Source organism: Oryctolagus cuniculus, chromosome 12 (genome assembly GCF_964237555.1).
Source record: "Oryctolagus cuniculus chromosome 12, mOryCun1.1, whole genome shotgun sequence".
Taxonomy (NCBI): domain Eukaryota; kingdom Metazoa; phylum Chordata; class Mammalia; order Lagomorpha; family Leporidae; genus Oryctolagus; species Oryctolagus cuniculus.
This window is the reverse complement of record NC_091443.1, coordinates 39944881-39958783: the sequence shown is the minus strand read 5'-3', so window position 1 is coordinate 39958783 and position 13903 is coordinate 39944881. Positions and strand designations below refer to the sequence as shown.

At 43.4% G+C, this 13903-nt stretch overlaps 1 protein-coding gene across 8 annotated transcripts in view; it reads right to left on the bottom strand.

The window, feature by feature from the left end:
- The window catches only part of RALGAPA1 (Ral GTPase activating protein catalytic subunit alpha 1), a 269311-nt gene that overhangs the window by 95119 nt on the left and 160289 nt on the right, over nt 1-13903 (bottom strand). For all 8 annotated transcript variants that reach the window (XM_051822764.2, XM_051822761.2, XM_051822766.2 and 5 more), the window contains one exon: nt 170-304. In XM_051822764.2, coding sequence (XP_051678724.2) covers nt 170-304 — 135 coding nt within the window. The remainder of the gene's footprint in view (nt 1-169; nt 305-13903) is intronic.

Genomic DNA, 13903 nt, shown 5'->3' with positions numbered 1-13903 from the left:
TGCTCCTTCAGTGAAGGTGGTTTTCAATTACCTTTACGAACTCTAAGTTAAATCTAGATTCTTGGGAAATATCCAGCTCTAAAACAATGAAAATGCTATACTAAGAAATGTTACTTCTTTGTTTTAAAAACCTTTGCTTATCAAACAAACACTAAACAAGGAAGTATACCTTATAAATGCAATTGAGGACAGATTTTTCTGTTTTATCATTTTCTGTTCCTGCTGTGTGGACAGGCTGCAGTAGTGTCTTTAGAGGTAAGGCCATGATCCAGTCCAGGAGGCACAGAAGTAAGGATACCACCAACTGTAACAGCAAAAAATCATTTAACTGCAAACTGATAAAATAAGGGATTCTTAATACTTAATAACTCACCTTCCTATTCTTAGGTTTCCAAAATGTATTTTATGAATCATCAACTCTAAGTTCCATTACTAATATTTACCTAGACCTAAATCTTAAGATATTGTAAATGAACCTTATTATAAGTTTCTCAACAATATTTCTTGGAAAGTACAATGAAATCTTAAAGCATAATAAAGACAGGAATGTTAAAAATATTTTAATGTAAAAATACTGAGTTTAAAAATATCATTTAATGAACTGCACAAGAAATAGAACATATATATATATATATGAGTATTATAATCACTCTAATTTCCTTTTCCAATAGTACCTTATGTATTTTTTGAAACTTTTATTTTACAAAATGAAACTTCTCATTGTATACTTTCAAACAATTAAATACTAAAAATAGAATACTTTTATCCAAAATGTGGGGCAAAACAGCAGTATCCATTTTACTTTACATGTCTGTTTATTTTTATCTACTTGAAAAAGTAGAGTGACAGAGAGACAAAGATTCATTAAAGAATCATAAGAATGCCATGAAAGTGAAAATCAGTGCTATCAAAGTGACAAATCACACAGCAACAACAGATTTATTAATCTGTCAGGATGAACTCTCCAACTCAAGGAGTAATTATGGTATAAATTTCCCAACACATCCTCCACAAGAACAATAAAATCCATAGCCTTCATTTAACCAGAAGAGAAAATATTCAAACTTTAAATTATCTGTAAAATGTACAGTAAATTCTAGCAAAAAACTGGGAATATCCAAATTTGTCTCTTTTCCCATGCTGGCTGTCACGAAGAAAAACTGTAAAAAAGAGAAGATGGGAACCAGCTATGAACTTTAGACTGATCTAAAACTAAGGCAGAAAGAAAAAGTCCCATTGGAATGTGAGAATAATAAAAAAAAATTATACTAGTAAATCAGAGTACTAAATGGAAAGAAGGAAATTCAAAAGCACCTACAGGAAAGATAATGCTTAGCAGAGACGAATGTTCAAAAGGAATGAAAGGGGCAGATGTTTTGTCTAGCAGTCAAGGTACAGGTTACGATGCCCATCTCCCATATCACAGTGCCTGGCTTCAACTCCTGGCTCTGGCTCCTGATTCCAGTTTCCTGCCAATGCAGACCCTAAGAGGCAGCAGGTAGTTCCCAGCTCCTGACTCTGGCCGTGGGCCCTGCCTTGGCCACTGTGGACATTTTGGGGTAAACCAGCAAATGGAAGTTCTATCTGTCTCTATCTCTGTCTTTCTACCTCATGAGTATAAAAAAAATGTGGGGGCAATAGTAAGACATTTTGTATGTAGTGAAAAGAAAAAACAAAAGGGGAAAATTTGGATCCAGTAAGACTTAAGAACAATTTTTTAAAAGTGATAAGACCTGGGGCTGGTGCTGTGGCACAGCGGGTTAAGGCCCCAGCCTCCAGTCCTGGCAACCCATATGAGTGCCGGTTTGAGTCCTAGCTGCTCTACTTCCAATCTAGCTCTCTGCTATGGCCTGAGAAAGCAGTGGAAGATGGTCCAAGTCCTTGGGCCCCTGCACCCATGCGGGAGACCTGGAAGAAGCTCCTCACTCCTGGCTTCAGCTCAGTTCAGCTCTGGCCATTACAGTCATCTGGGGAGTGAACCAGCAAATGGAAGACCTCTTTCTCTCTGGCTCTACCTCTCTCTGTAACTCTTTCAAATAAATAAAATAAATCTTAAAAAAAAAATGATAGATGTATAACTCTTCACAGAAAGCTTATCAAACACAGACATATTCTTCATGAAACTGTTAGAAGAGAGAACTCTTCTTGAACTAGGAATCTTGTAAACCACCCCAGGTCCTCAACCTTGTGTATGGAAATGCAAAGGCATAGTCTTCATCTATACAAAGATACTATTAAAAGAAACAGAAAATCAGAGTCTAAGCAATTCAACTGATGGGAATTTCTCCCTTAAAACAAATTGTGTAGCCCAAGAAAACATCAATACAACATTCTAAATTGAATTAAGTATTTTCAAACAAGCATTTTAGATATATTGGGAGGGGTGCACACATTTTAAACCAAAAACTTAAAAACTAAGAAAAGAAATAGACCAAGAAGTATAGATTTAATCCAAGTCAGGAAAAGAACAAGAAAAAAGAATATATCATATTAGAAATGATTATTGAATTATAATGTACCTAGAGAAGAATAATTTTAAAAACTTTTATTAATATAAAGATAACTGATTACATAGATATAATTCTAAAAAGATAACTATACTTCCCTTTGTCCTTCTATCCCTCCCTCAATCCCCCCTTCTTCCTTCTTTTCCTTTAATTTTTTTCAATAACATAATTTCAACTTATTTTCATCACAGGCTTACTGCACCTCTAACCATAACATTCAAAAATTCTTAAAAAATAGTAACTTAGGGGGCTGGTGCTGCAGCATAGTAGGTTAAGCCCCTACCCTCTTTGTTTCAGCATACCATAAGGGTGACAGTTTGAGTCAAGAATGCTCCACTTCCATTCCAGCTCCCTGTTAACGGCCTAGGAAAGCAGTGGAAGATGACCCAAGTGCTTGGGCCCCTGCACCCACCTGGGAGACGGAGAAGCAGCTCCTGGCTCCTAGATTCAGATTGGCCCAGCTCCGGCTGTTGGGGCCATTTGGGGAGTGAATAAGTATTTGAAAGATCTCTCTGTCTCTCCATCTCTGTAACTCTGCCTCTCAAATAAATAAGTCTTTTAAAAAATATCTAACTCAGGGGCACTGAAACAACTTTGAGAATGGAAAGTAGATAAAGAGAAAGGTTAAAGAAAGTGTGAGAGATGGGCTGGCATGTGGCGCACTGTGTTAAGCCACCGCCTGCGATGCTGGCATCCCATATGGGTGCTGGTTTGTGTTCTGGCAGCTCCGCTTCTGATCTAGCTCCCTGTTAAAGGCCTGGGAAAAACAACAGAAGATGGTGTAGGTGTTTGGGCTCCTACCACCCACTTTGGAGACCCGGAGGAAGCTCCAGACTCCTGGCTTTGAGCCAGGTTCTTGCACTGGTCATTGTGAACCAGCAGATGGAAGATCTGTCTGTCTGTGTAACTCTGACTTTCAAATTAAATAATCTTTAAAACAAAAACAGGAAAAAAAAACCACAAAAGAACAAAGGAAATAAATTATGCAGAGAAACAAACAGAAAATATAAAATATATAATAATCATAAAATAAAATGATAGAGGTGAGAGCAAAATTATGTCTCATCAGAATGGATTTACTGCCTAATACAAGAAAAAGATTTTTCAATTTGGCTCACAAAGGAAGAACCAAGCATATGTTGTATTCAAGAGATACAATTGAACAAAAAGACTCAGAAATGCTAAAATTAAAGGGTTGTATAAAGGTATATGAGGCAAATTAGATCTCAAACCAAACAGAATGCTAAAATTGGTAATTCAAAATAAAAAGTTTACGAATAGTTACATATCAAATAATACAGTGACTTTTTATAAAGCAAAAACCATAAAAGATGCATGGAAATAAAGAAATGTGAATATTAGGACATTTTAACACACCGGTTAGTATATGATGAATCAAGTGGCAAAAACATCCTACAGAACAAGTTATTTAAGGTACTCAACAAAATTTAACAATATTAAAGAGATCTCATCACCATAAAAGCTGAAAATTGCTCATGCAGAAATCTGAGAAACAGATCCAAATAAATATGGAACTTAATTATTTGCTAAGAGGCAAAGAAATTTTTAATATAGAATACTCACAAATCTGGTGATTGATATGGAAAAACGACAAAAATTAGACCCATAACTCAAAACATACAGAATAAACTCAAAATGGATGAGGGATAATAAAATTTACATAATGAAAAATTGCAAGTACCAGAAGACGACACAGGCAAATTCCTCTTTTATGTAGAGTACAGCGAAAAGCTTTCTAACTGTGAGTTAAAATCCAGACACAATGAAAGTAATGACTGATAAAATGAGAACATAAAAGTAAGTAGTTTTCTATGACTCCTCTTCATTCAAAACAAGAAACCCACCATAAACAAAGACAAAAGGCAAGAGGGAAAAAAAGGGCAGAAAGTAACTGTAACATTTATAATAAAAGGCTAGTCTTTTTAATATATAAAATTGAGGGAAAAAGACAAAAAAGCTGACAGAAAATGTGAAAAGATAGGTAATTCCAACAAATAAAAATTAAACCATCACTAAATATGAGATGTTCAACTTAATTTGCAAACGGAAAATATGTAAGTGAAAACCACACTGAGATACCACTGTTTGCCTATCAAACTAGCAAGAATTTTAAAAATATGACCAGCTCTCTGGTGGGGATCAGTGGACACATTCTCATAGTTTACTGGTAAAAATGCCAACATTTAATAAAATTACATATTTGTTTAGCTAGGAAAATATTCTGAAAGTATACTAACAATGCAAAAATACATAAACACCAAGTTAGTCACTTCAGAACTATGTATAATTGCAAAATTCTGAAAACAACTTGTATGTTCAAATCCAGGTTGACTGAACTATGGTACATACATACAAGGGGACACTACCACCCAGATGAGCTGATGTATTGTACATTTCCAGGTTGTAATTTCCATTGAAAAATCTAAGGGACAAAAAGACTATCTAGAATATGTTCACATAAGAATTAACAAAGAGGGGGGCCGGCGCTGTGGTACACTGGGTTACAAGCCCTGGCCTGAAGCACCGGCATCCCATATGGGTGCCAGTTCTAGTCCTGGCTGCTCCTCTTCTGATCCAGCTCTCTGCTATGGCCTGGGATAGCAGTGGAAGATAGCCCAAGTCCTTGGGCCCCTGCGCCCACATGGGAGATTCAGAAGAAGCTTCTGCCTCCTGGTTTTGGATGGACACAGCTCCGGCCATCGCGGCCAACTGGGGAGTGAACCAGCAGATTTTGGAAGACCTCTCTCTCTGTCTCTACCTCTCTCTGTAGCTCTTTCAAATAAATAAAATAAACCTTAAAAAAAAAGAATTAACAAAGAGAAAATATTCAGGCATCTGTTCATTTGTACAATAAAGAAGGAATGGATAAGGGCCAGCACTGTGGCGCAGTGGGTTAATGCCCTGGCCTGAAGCGCCAGCATCCCATATGGGCGCCGGTTCTAGTCCCAGCTGCTCCACTTCCAATCCAGCTCTCTGCTACAGCCTAGGAAACCAGTAGAAGATGGTCCAAGTCCTTGGGCCCCTGCACCCGCGTGGGAGACCTGGAAGAAGCTCCAGGCACCGAATTGGCGCAGCCCTGGCAGTTGCAGCCAATTGGGGAGTGAACCACTGGATGGAAGACCTCTCTCTCTCTCTCTCTGCCTCTCTTCTGTCTGTGTAACTCTGATTTTCAAATAAAATAAAATAAGAAAGAAAGAAGGAAAGAAAGAAGGAAGGAAAGAAACAAAGAAGGAAGGAAAGAAAGAAGGTAGGAAAGAAAGGAAGGAAGGAAGGAAAGAAAGAAAGAAAGGATAAACCTTGACTAAATAAAAACAACAGGAGAGAGGGAAAAACCCTAATACTGAAAACAAACAGAAAAAAGTGACCCAAACTGTTTTTTAGATGAATCATTCATATATTCACACTGAAGGGGGGAGGAGGGATGTTGACATAAGTCTCGGCCATTTTAGGTTCATGTTACCCCTGCCTTCTTTCAAAAGACCGGTTCAATCTCATATCCTGTATTGTTCCCTACATTCTTCCCCGGGTTTGGAAGCCAGCACACGCAACCTGAAGAACCTGTATGGAGAAGCTCACCTCCAGCTACTGCTCCCTGCCCCTACTCACAGCCCATGTTAGATACAAAAAGGCCCAGCCTGCTGGGGTCTGGCCCTTCTGCCACATGTTCAGTCTGAGTCCACGCTGGCAGCTGGTCACCCACCTCTGTGGATTTATTTTCTTTGAATAACTTTAGTCTGGTCGCAAATTTGTACCCTGTCTTCTCTCTGTTCTGTGCCCCCTTTTTCTTACATGAGCAAGTAACCCAAGTAGGTTACAAACTTTTTTTTTTACTAATAAACTCTCAGTAAAGACAAAAAAGAAATCAAAACCACATAAAGGAATGAGTTGATGATTCTAAAACTGCTCCCCACCTGCTGCCCCAGAATTGCATCAAGAGGTAAATTTACGACAGATAAATTTAGAATACAGGAGCCCAGTTTCTTATTATTAGAGCGTGGAGTTAAAAAATATGGAAAAGGGGGACTGGCACTGTAGCACAGCGGGTTAATGCCCTGGCCTGAAGCGTTGGCATCCCATATGGGTGCCGGTTCGAGACCCGGCTGCTCCACTTCCAATCCAGCTCTCTGCTGTGGCCTGCGAAAGCAGTGAAATATGGCCCAAGGCCTTAGGCCCCTGCACCTGTGTGGGAGATTAGGAGGAAGCTCCTGGCTCCTGGCTTCGGATTGGCTCAGCTGTGGTCATTGCGGCCAATTGGGGAGTGAACCATCGGATGGAAGACCTCTCTCTCTCTCTCTGCCTCTCTTGTCTCTGTGTAACTCTGACTTTCGAATAAGTAAATAAATCTTTTCAAAAATATGGAAAAGGGAGAAAGACAGACTGAATCCTGTGATATTCAATTAGAACTGGAGGTATCAAAATGAACTCAAAGTTTTACATATACAAGAATATACTTCAAAAAGTTCAAGAAAAATTTAATCAAAACATAAGCTTACTCTGGTGTAAAGAATATTGAACTTTGCAAAAGTTTTTTCATAACATGCATTTTCCAGGAACTTTTTGAACCTCCTTGCACTGTTATATACTGTCTTGGACAGCTTGGGCTGCCATAATAAACAAACACCTGAGTGGCTTACACAAGAGGAATTATTTCTCATAGTACAGAAGGCTGGGAAGTCCAAGATCAAAGTGCCAGCCAATCTGGTGCCCACTGAAGGTCGCTTTCCCAGCTTGTACACATCCACTTTTTAGTTGTATCCTCACATGTGAGAGATACCATCTCTCTTCCTACAAGGCCACTAATTTCACACATGAAGCTCCCCCTAATGCCAAATTCTCTCCCAAAGCCCCAAAATAGCATCATTTTGGGGATTACATTTTCAATATAGGGATCCTGGGAGAGACACAAATATTCAGTCCATAGCAGACATATAAATAAATATGTAAATATATGTGGGTATAAAATACCTATGTATATATTTCTGTTTATACATTTTTATTTCCTAGCTTGGTTGCTGAGAGGGTCTTAAAATAGACTACAGCAATATGCATACCCAGTTCTCAGATGTTGATGCTGATTTCTGAATACCATTTCCCACTCAATGGAACTAGAGTTCATTTGAGAAATGACTAATTCAAATACTGAGGCACAGATAATACAAGAAGGATCCGAAAAATCTTATGGTGACAGATAAAGAAAATGCCCACACAATAACGGAGATTTGTCAAAAGGAAGCTACTCTGAAGGGGCTTCCACTGGCTAAATTTTTTTTTTTTTTTTTTGACAGGCAGAGTGGACAGTGAGAGAGAGAGACAGAGAGAGAAAGGTCTTCCTTTGCCGTTGGTTCACCCTCCAATGGCCGCCGTGGCCGGCACACTGCGCTAATGAAGGCAGAAGCCAGGTGCTTCTCCTGGTCTCCCATGGGGTGCAGGGCCCAAGCACTTGGGCCATCCTCCACTGCACTCCCGGGCCACAGCAGAGAGCTGGCCTGGAAGAGGGGCAACCGGGACAGAATCCGGTGCCCCAACCAGGACCAGAACCCGGTGTGCCGGCGCCGCAAGGCGGAGGATTAGCCTATTGAGCCACAGCACCGGCCTCCACTGGCTAAATTTAAAGAACTTTAAACACCAAAATAAATAAGACATTACAGATGACAACACATGCATATACTAAGAATCATGAGCCCACACTGAAATCAGATGGACAGGAAAGAAGGGAAAGTCTTTCTTTAACAGAAGAAAGCTAACTAACGAATGCAGAAGGAAGATTAAAATCAGGAAATCATCATTTGGCAACTACCATAATGATAATTCATTCTGCTGAGAGTCATCAGTGGTTGGCAAAACCAGTTAATAAAAGTTTAAGGAGTAACAGGATATTATTCAGTCACAAAGTATCTTCCTGCAAATATGTGTTAATTAGAAAGGGTTGAATTATAGCTTTACAGTGAAAATGCCTGGTAGACGCTGCCTTAACTCAATGATTCAGGTTAGCATCAATCAGTAAAGGGAGAAGCTGATATATATGTCATCTGACATAAGATTCTAAAAGGTATACAGTATCTTCTGAAGTGTTCCTATCAATAATGTTTAAATTAAACCTAATAATGGAGAAATTTAGTAATGTAATCATGATGGAACACTAACCCAAATGGTGGGACATTCTAAGCAACTAGACTGCATATCGAAAGATTGAGGACCCTTTCCAGATTAGAAAATGATAAAAACAGACACAGTGACTGCATGCAAAGATTTAGGATTTTCTTTTGCCAGAGAACATTTTTGAAATAACCAGCAAAATATGAATAAGATATATAGGATATATAACACTAAGGTTAATTTCCTAATGTTGACAACTGTACTGCCATTATGTGGGGAGCAACTGGGAGCAACTCGGACTAGACTAAGCTACTGGAATTAAGACTTATTCTATGCATCTGCTCTCCCACAATATGGCGCTGAGAAGGGAGAAACAGCTTCTACACAGCTGCCTCCAGTTCAACCAATAAACTGTAGGACTTACTCCTGATTGGAGGAGAGCAGCGTACTCGGCGTGTGGGTAGCAGAGTTGGGATTGGTGGAAGAGGACTATAAAGGAGTGTGGGGAGCAATCCGGACTGGACTGAGTTACTGGAATTAAGACTTATTCTATGCATCTGCTCTCCCACAATATGGCGCTGGGAGAGAAGTAAACAGCTTCCGCACAGCTGCCTCCAGTTCAGCTAATAAACTGTAGGACTTGCTCCTGATTGGAGGAGAGCAGCGTACTCGGCGTGTGGGCAGCCGAGTTAGGATTGGCGGAGGAGGACTATAAAGGAGGAGAGAGACGGCATGCACCAGGGAACATCTATGGGGAACATCTAAGGGGAACATCTAAGGGAACACCTGTGCAGCCCCCGAGAAGAGCCGGCCGGCGGTGTGCCGCTCCCCTGCGGAAGTGGGGAAAGCGGCCAGGGGGAACCGCCCTTCCACGGAGGTGGAAGGGACAGTAGCCAACCCGGGAAGAACCAGCAGCAAACCCGGGGAGGGCCGAGCAGACAAAAGAACAGCGCAGGGTCCTGTGTCGTTCCTCCACGAAGACGGGGAGCGACATAATGGTGCCGTGACTCGGATATGAAGCCTAGGACGGATAGCAAACTTAGGAGGGAAGAAACGGGAAGAACTGGGAAAATATCGGAGAGAGAGACTAGCAAACAGCCTAGGGAAATTACCGGAGAGAGAGACTAGCAAACAGCCTAGGGAAAAGCCGGACGAAAAAGGTGCCGGAAGAAGCTATTGAAAGCCTAGGCATAGACTCGGATACGGACTACGGGGGGAAGCTGGGAGAAATCTCTAAGGTCGAAAGCGAAAGTGAAAGCTAGAACAAACAGACTCGGATACGGACTGTGGGGAGAGGCCAGGAGAAATGAGGGAGGAGTATTGTTGGAGGAAAGCTTGGGGAAACATACCGGGTAGAGAAAAATGTTAGGGAAATTGAAGCCGCGGGGGGCAGGCCAAGGCGGAAACGAAAGCCACTTTGGGATTCTCAAGTTAGCCCGGGAATAGGGGGCGAAAAGTTGAAACCAGAAGCTGAAATGTAAGCCAGATTGGGATCTGTCTGATTAGCCCGGGGAGCAAAGGACGGGAAGCCAAACCGTGGGGCGGAGACGTATGCTGGGTTGAATTCGCCAGGCTAGCCCGGGGAACTTAGATTGAATGCTAGTGGCGGACACGTAAGCTACGCTGTGTGACTCGCGGAGGCTGCCGCGCGCAGACAGAGCGTGCGGGGCTCAAGTACATAGGGAACGCGGGGCTAGCGCGGAGACCGCGGAGTGTGCGCGCAAAGCCGAGCCGCGCAGAGCCGCGAAGCCTCGCAGATGAGAGAGGCGCGGGCTGAAGCGGCTCAGAGCCGGAAAGCTGCCGAGAAGCAGCCTCGGGGCGGGCGCAGCCGGGAAGCCGCGGGGATAAGAATGAGAGCGGGAAGCTGCGGGGATAAGAGAAACAGAAGTTTGGAAGTGGAGTGAGAGAAATGGGAATGTTGGCAGACAGAAGTAAAATGGGAGAAATAGGAATGCCCGGAGATAGAGAAATAGAGAAATAGAAAGGCCTCCCTACAATACAACAATGAGAGAGCTTGGATTCGGTCTGCCCCGATTAAGTGAGGCGATGAGCACCTGCGGCAGCTAGCAGCTTATGAGCTGCAGGTCACCGAAGATAGGCACGAACCAACACTAATAAGTCTCCCCCACAACACGGCAATGAGAAGGCTTGGATTCGGTTTGCCTGATTGTTAGGGCTTGTAAGCCCCTGCAAGCAGAGCAGAGCATGCGCTGTAGGGCACCGAACACAGGCACGCATCAGCGCCTAAAAACCTCCTCACAACATGGCGAAGAGAGGACCCGGATTCGGTTTGCCTGATTCATAGGACTTGTAAGAGCCTGTGGCAACTCTAGCAAGTAGAGCAGAGTGTGTGCCGCGGGACACCGAAGACAGGCGCGTATCAACGCCAAAAAATAAAAAGAAAGGGGGATCTGTGGGGAGCAATCCGGACTGGACTGAGTTACTGGAATTAAGACTTATTCTATGCATCTGCTCTCCCACAATATGGCGCTGGGAGAGAAGTAAACAGCTTCCGCACAGCTGCCTCCAGTTCAGCTAATAAACTGTAGGACTTGCTCCTGATTGGAGGAGAGCAGCGTACTCGGCGTGTGGGCAGCCGAGTTAGGATTGGCGGAGGAGGACTATAAAGGAGGAGAGAGACGGCATGCACCAGGGAACATCTATGGGGAACATCTAAGGGGAACATCTAAGGGAACACCTGTGCAGCCCCCGAGAAGAGCCGGCCGGCGGTGTGCCGCTCCCCTGCGGAAGTGGGGAAAGCGGCCAGGGGGAACCGCCCTTCCACGGAGGTGGAAGGGACAGTAGCCAACCCGGGAAGAACCAGCAGCAAACCCGGGGAGGGCCGAGCAGACAAAAGAACAGCGCAGGGTCCTGTGTCGTTCCTCCACGAAGAGGGGGAGCGACAAGGAGGAGAGAGACAACATGCACCAGGAAGATCTAAGGGGAACATCTATCTGAAGGAACACTTGTGCAGCCCCCGAGAGAGCCGGCCGGCGGTGTGCCGCTCCCCCGCGGAAGTGGGGAAAGTGGCCAGGGGGAACCGCCCTTCCACGGAGGTGGAAGGGACAGTAGCCAACCCGGGAAGAACCAGCAGCAAACCCGGGAAGGGCCGAGCAGACAAAAGAACAGCGCAGGGTCCTGTGTCGTTCCTCCATGAAGAGGGGGACGACACATTACATAAGAGAATTGCTTGGTTGTTGGAAAAATATTAAAGTAGATACATTTCTTTATATACATATAGAGGGATCAAGCACATGTGGTAAATAATAAAATGAATTATTTGTCCCCTTTTTTGTAATTTTACAACTAAGATTATGTTAAAAGAAAAAAATTCCAGCTTAAAATTCAAATGCAACTTCTGAATTAATGTTTCCAAATAAAAAGAATATGGACTTCAGCACCTAACTACCAATCTTAGTTCCAACTCTTACCTCTGATAGTAACAACTTTGTGAACTTCTGTGATTTAACTTTCTTTGGGTCTGTAGCAGATTTCAAATTTTTTACACCAAAGTACACCCATCTTTTAATTCCACTTTCCAAGAATGTCTGAGGTATTCTTATATAAAATTACCTTCAGGCTTACATGAATAAGATGTATATGAAACATAAGTGAATTTCTTGGTTAGATTTAAGCCATTCAAAAAGATACCTCATGATGTATATGCAAATATCCCATAATCTAAAATCTCTAAATTCAAAAACATAACCTCAAGCATTTTGGATAAGGGATACCCAACCTAAATATGTTTCTTTGAAAGATGAAGAATTTACTAAGAGTTACACCACCTGTCCAAATGGGATTTATAGAACATACAAAGGGAAAGAAAAAATTCTGAGTTGAACTCATGAAATCCGTTATATGGAAAAGAGGATTAATTTGGAAAGCAGGGCCGGCGCCGTGGCTCAATAGGCTAATCCTCCACCTTGCGGCGCCGGCACACCGGGTTCTAGTCCCGGTCGGGGCGCCGGATTCTGTCCCGGTTGCCCCTCTTCCAGGCCAGCTCTCTGCTATGGCCAGGGAGTGCAGTGGAGGATGGCCCAGGTGCTTGGGCCCTGCACCCCATGGGAGACCAGGAAAAGCACCTGGCTCCTGGCTCCTGCCATCGGATCAGCGCGGTGCGCCGGCTGCAGCGGCGGCCATTGGAGGGTGAACCAACGGCAAAGGAAGACCTTTCTCTCTCTGTCTCTCTCTCTCACTGTCCACTCTGCCTGTCAAAAATTAAAAAAAAAAAAAAAAAAAAAAAAATTTGGAAAGCAAAGTGTAACAGACACGTATATAACACAGAAAATTACTGGGAATACATTCAGATACATAACTAGCTCCTACCAGTGCCGCGGCTCACTAGGCTAATCGCCTGTGGCACCTGTGGCGCCAGCACACCGGGTTCTAGTCCCGGTCAGGGTGCCGGATTCCGTCCCGGTTGCCCCTCTTCCAGGCTAGCTCTCTGCTGTGGCCTGGGAGTGCAGTGGAGGATGGCCCAAGTCCTTGGGCCCTGCACTCCATGGGAGACCAGGAGATGCACCTGGCTCCTGCCTTCTGATCAGCGTGGTGCGCCGGCTGCTGCGCACCAGCCACGGCGGCCATTGGAGGGTGAACCAACGGCAAAGGAAGACCTTTCTCTCTGTCTGTCTCTCTCACTGTCCACTCTGCCTGTCAAAAAAAAAAAAAAAAGAACTGTAGCTTCATATTTCTATAATTTTTTTTGACAGGCAGAGTTAGAGAGAGAGAGAGAGAGAGAGAGAGAGAGAGAAAGGTCTTCCTTTCTGTTGGTTCACCCCCCAAATGGCCGCTACAGCTGGTGCACTGCGCCTATCCGAAGCCAGGAGCCAGGTACTACTCCTGGTCTCCCATGGGGTGCAGGGCCCAAGCACTTGGGCCATCCTCCACTGCCTTCCCGGGCCACAGCAGAGAGCTGGACTGGAAGAGGATCAACTAGGATAGAATCTGGCGCCCCAACCGGGGCTAGAACCTGGGGTACTGGCGCCGCAAGGTGGAGGATTAGCCAAATGAGCTGTGGCATCAGCCCATATTTCTATAATTGATGAGCAGAACATAAACGCTAAATGAAACACAAGTAAGATTTCAATACGGTACAAAATAGAGGTAGTAGCACTGAGTCCTGGAGAACAGAACCTAAGAATGGAATGTGACGAGGGAAAGGGACAGAGTAATCTTCAGAGAAAAACTAGTGGAACTTAGAGCAGCTTTGTCTGACACAACTGTGTGCAGTGACAGGACTGGTCTATATTTGCCCATGCAGTTACTGAGTACAAGAA